Source organism: Crocuta crocuta, unplaced genomic scaffold (genome assembly GCF_008692635.1).
Source record: "Crocuta crocuta isolate KB4526 unplaced genomic scaffold, BGI_CrCroc_1.0 scaffold6, whole genome shotgun sequence".
Classification (NCBI taxonomy): Eukaryota; Metazoa; Chordata; class Mammalia; order Carnivora; family Hyaenidae; genus Crocuta; species Crocuta crocuta.
Window position 1 is genome coordinate 5,110,302 of NW_027531917.1, and position 14,193 is coordinate 5,124,494.

The window sequence follows — 14,193 nt, forward strand, 5'->3', positions numbered from 1 at the left end:
ACTGAAAGGATCTACCAAGAGCTTTAAAAATGTTCAGTCACTTTAAACCAGTAATTTTATTTCTGGAATTCATTCTGAGGAAACATGAACTATGACAAAGATTTATGCAGCAAGATGTGTTAACCGAAGGGTTGTTTATGATCTTCAAAAACTGAGAATAACCTTTATGTCCAAAAATAGAAAAATGACCAAAAAATAGGCTTAGGCATATGAAAAAATAACAGGTAGCCATTCATTAGTTATATTCTTTGGATGTTTCTCCGGATTTACTCTTATCATAGAATGTTAATTAAAGAAGCAGGATAAAAAACTATTTGTGGTAATTTATAATGTTCCTTTCTTAATTATGTAAAGTGTATATTTTATATTTAAAAAAGAAATATAGAAAAAAATTAACAATAGCAAATTTATTAGTAGTGAGATTACAGAAAACAACTTTTTTATATTCTTTCTATGTTTTCCAAATATTAAAAAATATGCACTCCTTTTACACTTTATTACTTTTCCTTATTATAAGGATGAGATGCAAAAATTATATACTAATTAACATTATAGAATCATATAAATGACAAAGTAAGTTCCCTTATAATCTTAGTGTTCCCAAAACAAATGCTATTAATGGTTTGGTACACATTCCACCTATTTATTTTTCTTCTCTATATGTACAAAGCACATATTTTTATTAAGAATACTATTTTTCTTTTTATAATTGAGATATGTCATTATACACAGGGTTCAACACACATTTTTCTATGTATATTTTTGCCCACTAGTGTTAGTCATAGGATACTTTTCAAGGAGCAAAATGATGGCTGGAGAGCAAGAATATTTTTCATTTTAACAGATATTGATAAATTTTTCTGAAAAAGATGTTACATTCCCACCACAAGAGTGACTTGTTTTGCCAATAGTAGATTTAATCTTTTTAACTTTTTAGTCTAATAGATTAAAATGAATTGTTCATTCATAATTAGAAAAATATAGAGATACGGGAAATAAATATACTATTATTGTAGACTTCTCTATGGTAACCTTATTCACTTTTCAACCTACAATTTATCTATAGCATTTGTAAAAATTAACTTCTTCCAAAAATATTTTGAAGAAAAAGGAATTAAAATCAGAAACATTTCCTTTTAGAGCGTCTGGGTAGCTCAGTAACTGTCAGACTTTTGGTTTGGGCTCAGGTCATGATCTCACGGTTCATGAGTTCAAGCCCCCACATCAAGCTCTGCGCTGACAGTGCGGAGCCTGCTTGGGATTTTCTCTCTCCCTCTCTCTGCACCTGCCCCACTCATGCTGTCTTTGTCTCTCTCAAAATAAATAAATAAACTTAAAAAAAAAAAGAAAAGAAAAATTTCCTTTTTTGAAGTACTATTTTCTATGTATTTTTTAACCCCACATTTGCAGGAAAGAATTAATCAATAAAAATTAAAATCAGATCTGGCAGTCATGTCATAACCATTGAAAGCAAGAGTTCATAATGACAAAAAGGCATTTAGTCAAACGATACTGGTTACTAGTTTCAGACTCCAAAAGTAGTTAACATTGCCTTTAGATGAAGGAGTCCTAGAAATATTAGAAGTTAATGAATTCATTTTAATACCACATGCAAATCTTGAGAGGATATAATATATTTGGATCCTAGGAACTTGACAGTTCCTAATCTGTAGTAATTAGTGAGCACTTAATGTGCATAATATCTTGTGAAAAATATCTTGTTTAGAATTGCCTGTAGAACAAATGGATCAACTGTTCATACTGTTATTTTAACTAAATTTATTCAATAAATATGTACTGATCTATATGCCCAGCATCATAAATTGAACTTGAAGAAATAACCTTAGTAAGAAATAATCCCTGCTCTTGAAGAGTTCACACTCTCACCAGGGAGGCAGGTATGGAACATGACTTTAAGACCGAAGAATTAGGATAACAGAGGCATGGATAGGCAAAGTACTATGTGAATGCTGGGGACAGATAAATAGGAAACATAGTGAAATTTCACAGAGGAGGTAACTTTTGAGTTAGCTTTAAAGCATGACCATATTGACTTTAAATAAAATAAGAGAGGGCAGGGGCGCCTGGGCGGCTTAGTCGGTTAAGCATCCGACTTTCGCTTAGGTCATGATCTCGCGGTTCGTGGGTTCGAGCCCCGCGTAGGGCTCTGTGCTGACTGCCAGCTCAGAGCCTGGAGCCTGTTTCAGTCTGTGACTCCCTCTCTCTCTGACCCTCCCCTGCTCACGCTGTCTCTCTCTCTCTCCTAGAAATAAATAAAAAATATTAAAAAAATAAATAAATAAGAGAGGGCATTAAAAACAGAGAGAACAGCATATGCAAAGAACCAAAGTCAAGAAGGGCCTGAAGCCTTTGAAAAATAATATAAAGTATGATTATATATTTTTTAAAGTAGAAAATGTGCTTAAATTATATGAAAAATAAACACTGCAACCTAGCCCATTGTAATCTTTTAGTTTTATCTGTAATCATTATTTGTTATTGAAATATAATCATCTAGTTAACTAACATTCATAAACATACTTACTTATAATAGTGTTCCCAGAGATTTCTGTATCTTCCTTGACCTGACATGTCAAACACTGTGAAAGACAAACTACAGAAAAAGACAATAATAAACAAAACAAAACCAAACACCGAAACAAAACAAAACAAAACATGACTACATTATAAGATACTAATGTAAGGTGTCACGTTTATTTAAAATTTTTATTTAAAATTTTAATTTTTTTCAAAGAAGCCACGTTTGAATATATAATATTTAACTTGAATCAATTTTCAAGTTCAAGTCCCATATATTTTTTTAATATAGATNACGTTTTCCATCCTAGAGAGATTATCAGAATTTGTCTAAACTCTAAATTCTGAAAAATAATCCACAAGTAGTGGTACAAATATTTTAATTCTTACGGATTTCTGAAACAACAAATTAATTTTTCTAACAGTAGAAGGAATGACTAGGCAGATCTAATATTATCATTTTTCACCCACAACTTCTTAGTCACAAGCATAATAAAGTGAATTACCTGGACGATTTGAATTTCTCTATGCTGAATCCTATGGTTGGAACTATATCTTGCGACTGAGCCTTTAAGAAAAGAGATAAATTTAGAAATATGCAATTACCAAAGATGAATTATCCCTCAGGTTAAAAAAAAAAATCCAGATATCCAATTCTTACTAAAATTTGTCACTAAGGAGATAATAGAATTAAACAAAACTATAATTTTTACAGTGGGATCACTGTGTGTGAATGCTTTATAGAAGTTCAAGGTTTGCTAATATGAACCTGTATAATATGTATGTTTTCACTCATATTTGTGGTTTGCTGCAATTTACCGCAGTGTTAAAGTAGTTTGATGAGTCGTTCCAAGTTCACATATAGGACTTTGTAATCTTTCACCACATACTTACTGAGTTTATATATGCTCTAGGGGACTGTTCTCATATCTAGATGGGGAATATACATGGTCCCTGCTCTCACTGAGCTTATTACCTAGGGAAGGTAAACAACAATAACCAAACAAACTACAAATGAACACGATTTCAGGCAGTGACAAGCACAATGAAAGGTGATTTGGGGATGGGAGGCAATGGAGCAAGAGGTTGGTACGGAGCATGGAAGAGCCTCTCTCTCTGAGGAGGTGACATCTGACCCAAGAGTAAACATCAAAAAGGAGAAGAGCTATGACAAGATCTTGGCAAAGAATATTTCAGTCAAAGGAATTAGCCAGTGCAACAACCCCAATGCAGGAAGGAATGTGCCACTGAGGAAAAGAATAAGGCCTTTATATCTAAAATGTCCTGAGTAAGGCAGAGAGCTATATGTAATAAAGAGAGGTAGAGCCATGGTGGGGAATTCTGTGTGGAGCAGAAATTACAAGGGGGCAAAAGTAAAGCAGGAGACGTGTTAGAAAGTCAATTAAATGACTTAACCTGACAACTAAAGTGCCTTAAACTGGGGTGCCTAGGTGGCTCAGTTGGTTGAGAAACTGACTCCTAATTTTGGTTCAAGTTATGATCTCACAACTAGTGAAATTGAGCCATGTCAGGCTCTGTGCTGACAGCATGGAGCCTGCTTGGGATTCTCACTCTCTCCTGTCTCTCTATGCCCCTCTGCCACTAGCTCACTCTCTCTCAAAATAAATAAATACACTTTATAATAACAACAACAAAAAAAGACTTAAATTGACAACTTAAGTCACCAAATGCCTCCTAACACTTTCATCATCAAAACTATTCCTCCCTTTGAATAAAAAAAAAACTCATTCACTTTCTGATCCATATACCTATGAGTTATTCTTGACTCCTTTTTTAAATATAACCATTCCTTAAGCTTTATTGGTCCTATCTCATTAATGTATCATTTCTTGATTTATTACAAAAACTTTATAATTTCTCTTAATTGATAATATGCTATCTTAGACAAATTACTCAACTTCTCCAAACCTTAGTTTTCTAAAATGTGAAATCTATTATTATCTTTAACTTGTAAAATTATCATGATAATTAAAGGAGTTAATGAATGCAAAATACTCAATACAGTGTCTGGTCCATAGTATATACTCAACATATATCATTAATTATAGTCACTGATTTCAGTCTTTTTACAATTTTCTTCATACAGACACAGTTTAACTTTAAAAAAATCACCCTTTAGTTCATCATGTTGCTTTTGTGTGAAAACAGCAGGAGTAGAAAAGAAACTGTTGCCTCACACCATTACATTTAATTTGACAGTCTACATCTGGAAATTTAAAATTCAAATGAAAAGACAGAAGCTGAAAAGTCACTGGAGCTTAGTCACCTTAGCAGCAATGTGCTAGTGAAAAGGCCTCCCTACAGATGCCCAGTTTTGCTTTTCTGAAATTTGTTTATTCAGCTTTTCTTTCCATCCTACAAGCTGTCTATATTCTCCCAAAACTATCTTTCTGTTTATGTTAGATTTATTTCCTGCCATTCAGATTCCTGCCTCAGACCTTAGGGTTTCTTCACTTCAAAACAAATTTGGATTAAAGAGTTTCCTAATTTTTATTGTTCCCCAAATAAACAACTGTTTTGATTTCTGATTTTGACCACAATCGTAATAAAATCATTAGCTATTACTAACAGGAAAAACATAGGAAGTTAAATGTTTAAAGAAATCTCAGAAGATACACATCAAAAGAATAAATAGCCTTATCTTCCCTGAATTGTAGTTAGAACATTTGCCTAGCCTCTCCACAATAGCCCAGCTTCTGCACAAACTCTTTGTTTCTAGCGCTTCTCTTTTAACTTGCTGTTTTAATTAACAGGGATAAAATTAATCAACTTTATTTTCTTCCCATCATTTCTAAGTTCTAATGTAAGATAATTAGAAAGAAGAAACTCCACAAATTAATCAGGATAAAACAAGGGATGTGAGCTGGTGCTTCCAGATTCAAGTAGGATTCATTTTCCTCTAGAGAATGATCTCCAACATTAATCATCCTCTGCTCTATCTAGGAACAAATACATTTGGCCATTCTCTAACTTGCTCAGGGAATGGTACAAAGCAAGCAAAGAGTATAGGAAATATCACCTAAGTGGAATAGCCTATCTGACACATCCACATCCCAAGGATAAACTAATGTTAACAAGAATAGAACAGGATTTCTGAGAGAGGATTCTATTTGGTTAGTCTACTAAACATGGTATCTTTGGTGCCATCAATCATCATTCCCTGCCCAAAAATGAAAATAAAAAAAATCACCCACCAGTCCATTCATCCTCAAATACACTTAAATACCCAGCAATATTATAGGTATTTGGTATTTAGTGCTGAATAATATGAGATCTATGCTCTTAAGAAATGAGAAATTAATAAGAAATTAAATGATACACTTTATTTCTCAATCTCCCCTTCACCAATTTATTCTCCTCCTTAGGAAAAGATAACTCCTTTGCTCAGTTTGTGAAGTAAACTGAGCATTCTTCGTTCTGTCTCTCTTTCTTCTATCATTTGAAGGCCACATGCTCATCACAAGCATGTACTCTCATCTCATCTTAGCCATGCAACAAACCTATAAGAGTAGATCTTTCCCTGAGGAGGAAAGCTTGATATTTGGGGAGGCCAATCTCAATACAATAAGAGTATTAGCAATGACTCCGAACAGACCTAAACCTCACCCTCTAACCTTTTAAATAAAGCTGGTATTTTTTTTTAAGTTTATTTATTTATTTTGAGAGAGAGAGAGAGAGCATGCAAGCAGGGAAAAGGCAGAGAAAGTGGGAAAGAGAGAATCCCAAGCAGTCTCTTGACTGAAAGTGCAGAGCCTGATGTGGGGCTTGAACCCATGAACCCTGAGATCATGACCTGAGTTGAAGTAGGATGCTTAATTGACTGAGCCACCCAGATGCCCCAAAAGTGGTTGTTTTTTAATCTCTGCCTGACTTCAGCATGTATGCCTGAGCTGACTCACAGCTCAGTGGGGAATTCCTTAAAATACCTAAATTGCCTTCCAAATCCATCCTTGACTTCTTATCCTGGCTTACAATGACTGGAAAAAAAGAAATAATGGTGTTTTTGTAATTCTAAAGCAATCTCCAAGCAAACAGAAGTAAAACTGAAGGTGTTGCAAAAGAAATGGAATAGTAAGGCTGCTTATTCTGCCCAACCTGAAGTGTTATTTGAAGACAATAAAATTCATCTTCAACTACTATATTTAGGAGCAGCATTTCCCATTCTCTAGCCATTTAGTCATTAAGAGTACCAGCTTCTTATTTTTTGCCCTATCTGTATCCAGTCTATTTATTTTTTCACTCTACAGGTTTCATTAATTCACTAATGGCTTTTTACCTAAATAAGTATACTTACAACTGTAAATGTTAGTTGTCTATCCAATATCCATTCTCTCCTTCTTCCATACTTATAGGACCCTTATTATTTCTGGAAGAAGCAGTATGCCTTGCTTTAAAAAAAATTCAGCTTAGGGGTGCCTGGGTTGCTCAGTCGGTTAAGTGGCCGACTCTTGATTTTGGCTCATTTCATGATCTAACAGTTTGTGCGATCAAGCCCCACACTGGGCTCTGTGCTGACAGATTCTGTTTGGGATTCTCTCTCTCCCTCTTCCCCATTCTCTCTTCCTCTCTCAAAATAAATAAATAAACTTTAAAAACTCCAGCTTCATTTATAGGTAGGGATAGCCAATGAAATGTAAGTTAGGAATCATTAGCTAGTGCTTCTGGGTAAGCTCTTTAGAGAGGGCTTATTTAGCAAGAAGGCCTATTCCTTCACCTTATTCTTTTCCCTTCCTGGTAACTTAGAATACAGATATGATGGTTAACCAAGGTGACCATGTGGAGACCTTGAAGATGAAAACCAGACACTTAGAATAGTATAACAGAAAGATGGAAGATGCCTGGATATCTCACAACTGACCACACAGCTGGACTATCAGCCCTGGAATACCTCCTCAGGACTTATTTAGGTGACAGAAAAAGAAGTCTCTTACTTATTTAGTCCATTTTAGTTATGTGGGTTTTCTTTATATGTAGCAGGACCTAGGCTTCAACTTATGTACCATGTGTTGAATGTGTAGCTTTATATTTTTTTCAGTTATTAAAATTATATTTTCATATACTTATTACTTACATGACTTTAAGTCATTCTGCTTACTACTACTGATATGCATACCATGCTCCCAGTAAACTGTCTAATTATCCATAGAACCCATAAAAATGATTCACCTTTCCCTGTGTTTCTCTTTTAAGAGGGAGCCAAAAAGAGGGCAGTGCTACCTCAGAGTAAACTTTGCAAATCTGTGAGAATCTTTTGAGGAAAAAAAGACATTTGGAAAGTATTCCAGATTAGATAATCTGGAATATTAAATAATCAAGACATATTTATCAAGACAAGTATTACCAATATATACCTGCATAAAATACACTGCAAATTATAGTATTCTGACATTTATTACCTTAAGGTACTACAAGGTTAACAGGATTTCATATGATTATATGAAGTAATGACGGCAAACAAAATAATTCTGCATATTAACTTTCTTTTGCAGAAAATACTTAGAGCATCTAACAAAGGTACTTACATTTGAAGGTTTAAGTTTGTTAATGATTGTCGTTTTGCCACTATTATCCAGCCCAAGGCACAAAACGTGAACCTCCTTCTTCCTTAGGCCAAGCAAGCCTGAAAGTCTGTCTAGCAATCCCATAATGTGATTGAAATATTTACAAACAAGCTGCAAGTCAGAAAATAAAAAAATATATATCAATCACAGGCACCTCAGGTATGGAAAATATGAGCATGTGCATCAAAAAATTTAGTAATATAAAGACATAATGATAAAAACCATGTCGATGTAGCTCTGCATTTAGTAAACAGAATTTAAGCTGATTATCACAAAGGAGCCTTAGCTGAAATGCAGATTGGCAGTTTATAACCCTAGGTAACACAGAGTTAGGAAAGAAGGAAAGATAACAATTTAAGCCACTTAACATGTATTTACCATGCCTTATGTGCACAGTGGTAGATAAAATTAAAGTTTTCTGTAGTTCCCTATGCCTAAAGTCCTGTCAACTTTGGCTGCACACTGGATGGGGTTAGGGTGTCTGTATTTTGAAAAGTTACACTGTTTCTGATGTATAGTTACTTTTGAGAACTAGTGGCTTTCAGAATAAACCCCAAACTTTCTCCCATAGCTTTTAAGGTTCACAGTGTGGCTCTGATCTATCTTTTCGGTTTATTATCTTATCTTACTGTTTCATCGTTTTCCTCTCTCTGCACATCAGCCAATCAAATTCTCTTGGTTGTGATCTGAGATTCTTTCTAAAGGATTACTTGTTGTCAGAAAAGTCTTGAAGAATTAGGATGTTATCCACAGTAAAGAGCTTGGAAGGTAAGCTGCCGAGATAGTGCTCGGACAAAGAAAATACCATGAATAGTACTTTGGAAACTTTAGAAAGTATTCCTAGAGTGAATTATAGCACACTCTTAGTACTTCAGACATTTTTATTAGGCTTTCAGTTTTTGATGATGAATTTTCAATTACGTTTTCTACAAACCAAATAAAAACACAACTGGGAGGTGTTAAAACCAAACAAACACGCCCAACCCAGTTCAATGAGTTTTCTGGGGTCTCTTGTACCAACTGCATAAACCATCTCTCCTTTTCCACCTCTTACACTTTAGAAACAACCGTACAGAGTTAAAAGCCTAGGAGTAAAAAGCAATTCTAAAACGCGGCGAGAGTGGTGGCGGTAGGGAGTGGGGGGAAGCTGGCTACAGACGTGGGGGGCGGGGAGATACCTGGTCTTTGAGGTTGGTCCTGCGGGCCCAGGAGCTGAAGAGGAACAGGAATAGACCACTCGCTCGAATCCGTCCCCGAGATAAGAACCAGGCGTCTCTCAGCCTTCTTCTCTATGCCTCCATTGGAAGAATCCCTGCTCCTGAGCAAAACCGCTTCTACAAGTCGGAGAACCGGTCGCCTGCGCCTCAGACAGAGCATCAGTGGCTGGGCCCGCGCCTAGGCGCGTAGCGTTTCCTTGGCAACCAGACGTTCTTCCGGTCCCGAAGCCACGCCTCCTTGGAGGTTTTAGGAAGTCAGACTTGGTGCTCTTGTTTGTGGTGTTGAAGAGCTCCGGAAAGTGCTAGAAGCACACCGAGGAGTATTAAAGAAAGTGTGAAAACAGGTGTTGGGGTGAACTGCCACCTTTCTGCGAGGAGCAGTGCTGCCCCGGATGGAGCATGATGGGAGTTGTAGGCGAGCGCATAGCCTGCTGGGAAACGCCTGGCTGGGCCAGGCTCTCGGTAGAGTATTAGCAATTTCAGCCCTCCGGGGCGAGAGCTTCGTGTGGCTCCCAGAACGCTGAGGAACTTCTGCGTGTTTACTCTGCACGCGCGCAGCGTGATGGCAGCGACTGAAGGACACAACTGCATGCAAGGCGTGCGCCGGAGTTGCCCCCCTGCCCTTTGCACCGAGGCTTTCTGGGCTGTGATAGACCTCAGACCCTGGAGTCCTGGAGAAATAAAAATGTAGGGAGTGGAGATAAACTAGTGTAAAAAGTAGGAAGCATTATTCGGCAGGGAAAATATGCCAGGCTCTGGTTTCTTAGCTGTATGATAGTCTGAAGAGATTACCACTAGCCATAATCTGATTACATTACTGTCCCCAGAATCAAAGCGGTAGGTTGTTCAGAAAAGAAATAGTCTGAATGCTTAACCACCTTCTTTAATTGCACTGGGATTTTATACTAACAGTAATACTCCTGTTGAAAATATTTGGAGATACGAATTTCTTCACATTTTTATAACCACGCTTTCCAAAGGACAGCCTACATTTGGGGGTAATTTCGAAGGTTTTTCAGTCGGCCTAACCTACCCCTGCCCCAGGGCCAACGAATGGTTTTCAAGGTTTAAATGTTCCTCAAATAGGTTTTCATCTCCCGTTTCCTTATTGGCCTTCAGTATGGGCCACCAGCCCACACCACCCCCACCCCCACGTCCAGCTAGTGTTAGGTTTACTACCCGGCCTGATTTGGGGCCTATTAATTTGACTTATTGAACGCACTAGAAGGGTAAAAAAAGAGACTGGAAGAGTTCTATAAAATTATTGATGGAGGTGTTTGTGTGAATGATTACAGGGTGGGTTTTTGTTTGTTTTGTTACATTTCCATATTTGCAAATGTGATTGTTTTACAATGAAAAAGAGTGGGGTTATGGGCGAATGACTCTTGAAAGGCTGAAACTGACAAAAACCAAAATCCCAACAGTTGTATATTTCAAAATACTTACAGATGTCCTTGAAAACGCTGGAGTATGGATATATTCATTCTGTGTGGCCTTAGGCCAATTAACTCTTCTCTGTGCTTCAGCTTAATCACTTGCAAAAATACACTATTATCTCATCTGCTAGTTTTGATGATTGAATAGGTTTAAAAAGTATATAGGTTTGGCACACCATCGGTATTCAGTAAATAAATTCTTGTCTTACTTTGCCCTGAAAGTTTTATTGTATAGATAGGATTTGACCCAATTCTTAAATGTTCTGGCTCATTAACTTCTGACTCTACATGCATTTACAGGGAGGTATTACTTTTCTTTGTGTCCGGCTGTTGTGATTCATTTTGATGAGAAGTGGAAGTTAATTTCCGTATAGCCTGAATATGACTTTTTTTTTTCCTTAGAGTTAAGCAGAAAGCTAACATTTCAGAGAACATTAGTGGACAGACTTATTTTTCCCTGTTTGGAGTAGATATTTTCTCTCCTTAGGTTGCATTCAATTTTTGCTTAGTACAAAACATTTGGTGAAAACTGGAAATATAACAGGAGATTGGATATCAACTTTTTAGTAAATTTGGGAATATACATAAATCTTTTACAAGAAAAATAGCTAAGTAAATAGGTAAGTGTAGTTGATGTGTTGATCTATTATCATTAGAGATTAAATCGTGGTTTTATAATAACATAGAAAATGCCAGTTTTGAAAATACGTCAGAGTTTAAAATGTGAATATTTCATATGGTTGGCTCTGTGCTGTGGTACTTTGCCAACTGAAATTGCCTTTGAGTACATTCAGGCTCATCATAAAAATTGTTCCACTTGATTTCATAAGTTAGTTTGGCTATCTTCATTTTATTATGAGGGAAAGAAGTTTTAAAAATGGTATGTGATTTTCTTGAAGGCTACGTAAGATATCTGATTAAGAGAAGAAAGTTTCTAATATTTTATAACCAGTTTTAATTTCAGACTGGCTTTTGGAATTGTAGTAAAGAATTATAAGAGTCCACTGTAAGATATGACTACAATACTATTCTCATTAATTCAGGATACTTTTTAAAAAATGTTTATTTATTTATTTATTTTGAGAGACAGAGAGAGAGCGAGCAGGGGAGCGGCATAGAGAGGGAAACAGAGAATCCCAAGCAGGCTCTGCACTATCAGTGAGGAGCTCCATGCAAGGCTTGAACTTTACAAACCCTGAGATCATGACCTGAGCCCAGATAAGAGTTGGATGCTTAACCAACTGTGCTACCCAGGTGACCTAAGGATAATTTTTATGTATTTTCTTACCAGCAACTTTTAAAAGAATATAGAAAATCCCCAAATCATAATTTATTGCACGTTTTTGGAATACATAGTCTAAACCAGTTTGAATAGTTGGACATTATGTGTATTTTTTGGTTATCTGCAATTTTATGTACAGTATTACCTCTGCAATGAACAACTTAATTTATTTAAACTCACAAAATAGTTTGCCAATATGAAATCACTACAAAAATATGTATCTATTTATAGTGATTTATGTGAATTTATGCCTAGACCTTAATGACATTATTTTGAGAAACTACAGCTATGATTTTGCATCCAGAATTATATATCTAAAGAGCATCTAGATTTAAGAGACTAAAAGATAAATTATATTAATTCTATCAAACAACAATACAAAAAAGTCACAAATTTAACCACCAGAACTGTAACTTTTATTTGCTAATAGATATTTTAATAAACAGGCTTACTCCATCTGTAAGACCCTGGTAATGCCTCTTAGGAAATCATAGAAAAATAAAATACAATAATTAGTAATTTGTACTTTGTACAAAAATCTTACTATGTTGCTCAGCAGGTAGTTTTGCTAAACACCATATTCTTTCAGCAAATAGATGACATATGTAATGCAATTCACCACAAACAATCCCTCATTGAGAGCTGAGCATTCTATAACACTATTAACTTGTAAGCATGCCAGCACATGAAAATTTACATGGAACATCAATAATATTACAGTAGATTTTTATAAGATGAAAACAATACCACCTTTAAGTAAGTCTGGACTACTTCACTGCTATAGCAAAGTAGATAATAGGTAGGATTGTGGTTCAATTGTTAACACCCTTTTGCTGTGTTTCTCTATTATCTTGTTATACAACCAGAAAAGAGAACATAGTCTGTGTAAGGAACCTGAGTGGAAGGCATAGATTGAAGTTCTATATAGAAACCGAAGAGAAACAGTAATAACAAAGAGAAAAAAAATACAGTGCTGCACTTCCTTATTCTCACAGATCTTTTCCTCCTTTTGTAAGAGTATATGAGTACAGGGCTAAATCCATAATTAATGATAACTAACTTTATGATAGGTTACAGAGAGATACATTTTAAAAACCATATTCACTCTTAATAGGAAGGAGAAATGACTTCAGCTGCAGTTTTTCATTAGTCAAATAATTGCTTTATGAGCAATTAAATGTCTCAACCTAGACAGTTGTTATCTAGGTATTTTATATAAATGTACTATTTAGTATTAAATTAATAAACTTTTTAGGATTTGTGCTACTAAGATTTTTATAACTTTTATTTTGAATACACTGCAACTGACATCTACCATTTAATTTAAATATTAAGTGTTTAACCAAATACATATTTATATGTACACATATATCTTTATATATTTGTCTATGCTAAAACAGCAAAAAAAAAAAGGAGAGCAATCTTATTCCATTATTCACAACCTAAGTTTACATCAAACCCATATGCACCTATAAATTCAACACATTGAATTACATACAGCCTATTCAGAAATAAAGATCCAAGCACAATTAAGAGATAATATCCTTCTAATAGGATAGGGAGGTCACAATGAACAAAACAACCATATTTATTGCCCATGTGTTTCTCCTAAATGACAGATGGTACTGATGTTTTTCATATGAAAACAAAAGTATTTTTTTACTAAATGATTAGAACCTATTTGCCTTTTTTTCTTTTTTAATTCAATGGAGGCTCAAAACCCTCCAAAATAGTAATTTGAGAAAGCTACCAGCTTGAGTATACATACACATCTTTAAAAATTAAACTAATTATAATTTTAATAGGCTTTGAATTAGAATAGTTGCAAAATATTTCTGCCTTTTACTCTGTAATAGACAAAAATAACAAAACATGAGGAGTATCTATATCATTGAGAAGTCTTCACTTAATCTCTAAATTGGGAAGAGAGAACTCTGTTACTAGAGTCCTTCGAAATCACAGAATTGTTTCAGATCCTTCAAATAAGATGTCTCAAAAATATTTACTAAGAACGGCTTTAAAATATTTTATATAATAGGTCTTTTTCCTGTGATGTGTTAACATATACACAAATACCCACTATGTATTTATGTATATGTGTATGGATATGTCTGTGTGTGTGTGTATATATAGAGTTC

The 14,193-nt window shown here is 35.2% G+C and overlaps 1 protein-coding gene across 1 annotated transcript in view; it reads right to left on the reverse strand.

Moving 5' to 3' along the window:
- ARL6 (ARF like GTPase 6) overlaps positions 1-9,688 on the reverse strand; it is a 34,384-nt gene extending 24,696 nt beyond the window's left edge. Inside the window, exons 1-4 of the mRNA XM_077774889.1 lie at positions 9,299-9,688; positions 8,082-8,231; positions 3,045-3,106; positions 2,546-2,614 (exon numbers count right to left, since the gene is read on the reverse strand). Of these exons, the coding sequence (XP_077631015.1) occupies positions 2,546-2,614; positions 3,045-3,106; positions 8,082-8,204 (254 nt within the window). The 5' untranslated portion in view covers positions 8,205-8,231; positions 9,299-9,688. The remainder of the gene's footprint in view (positions 1-2,545; positions 2,615-3,044; positions 3,107-8,081; positions 8,232-9,298) is intronic.
- Positions 9,689-14,193: the final 4,505 nt, after the last annotated feature.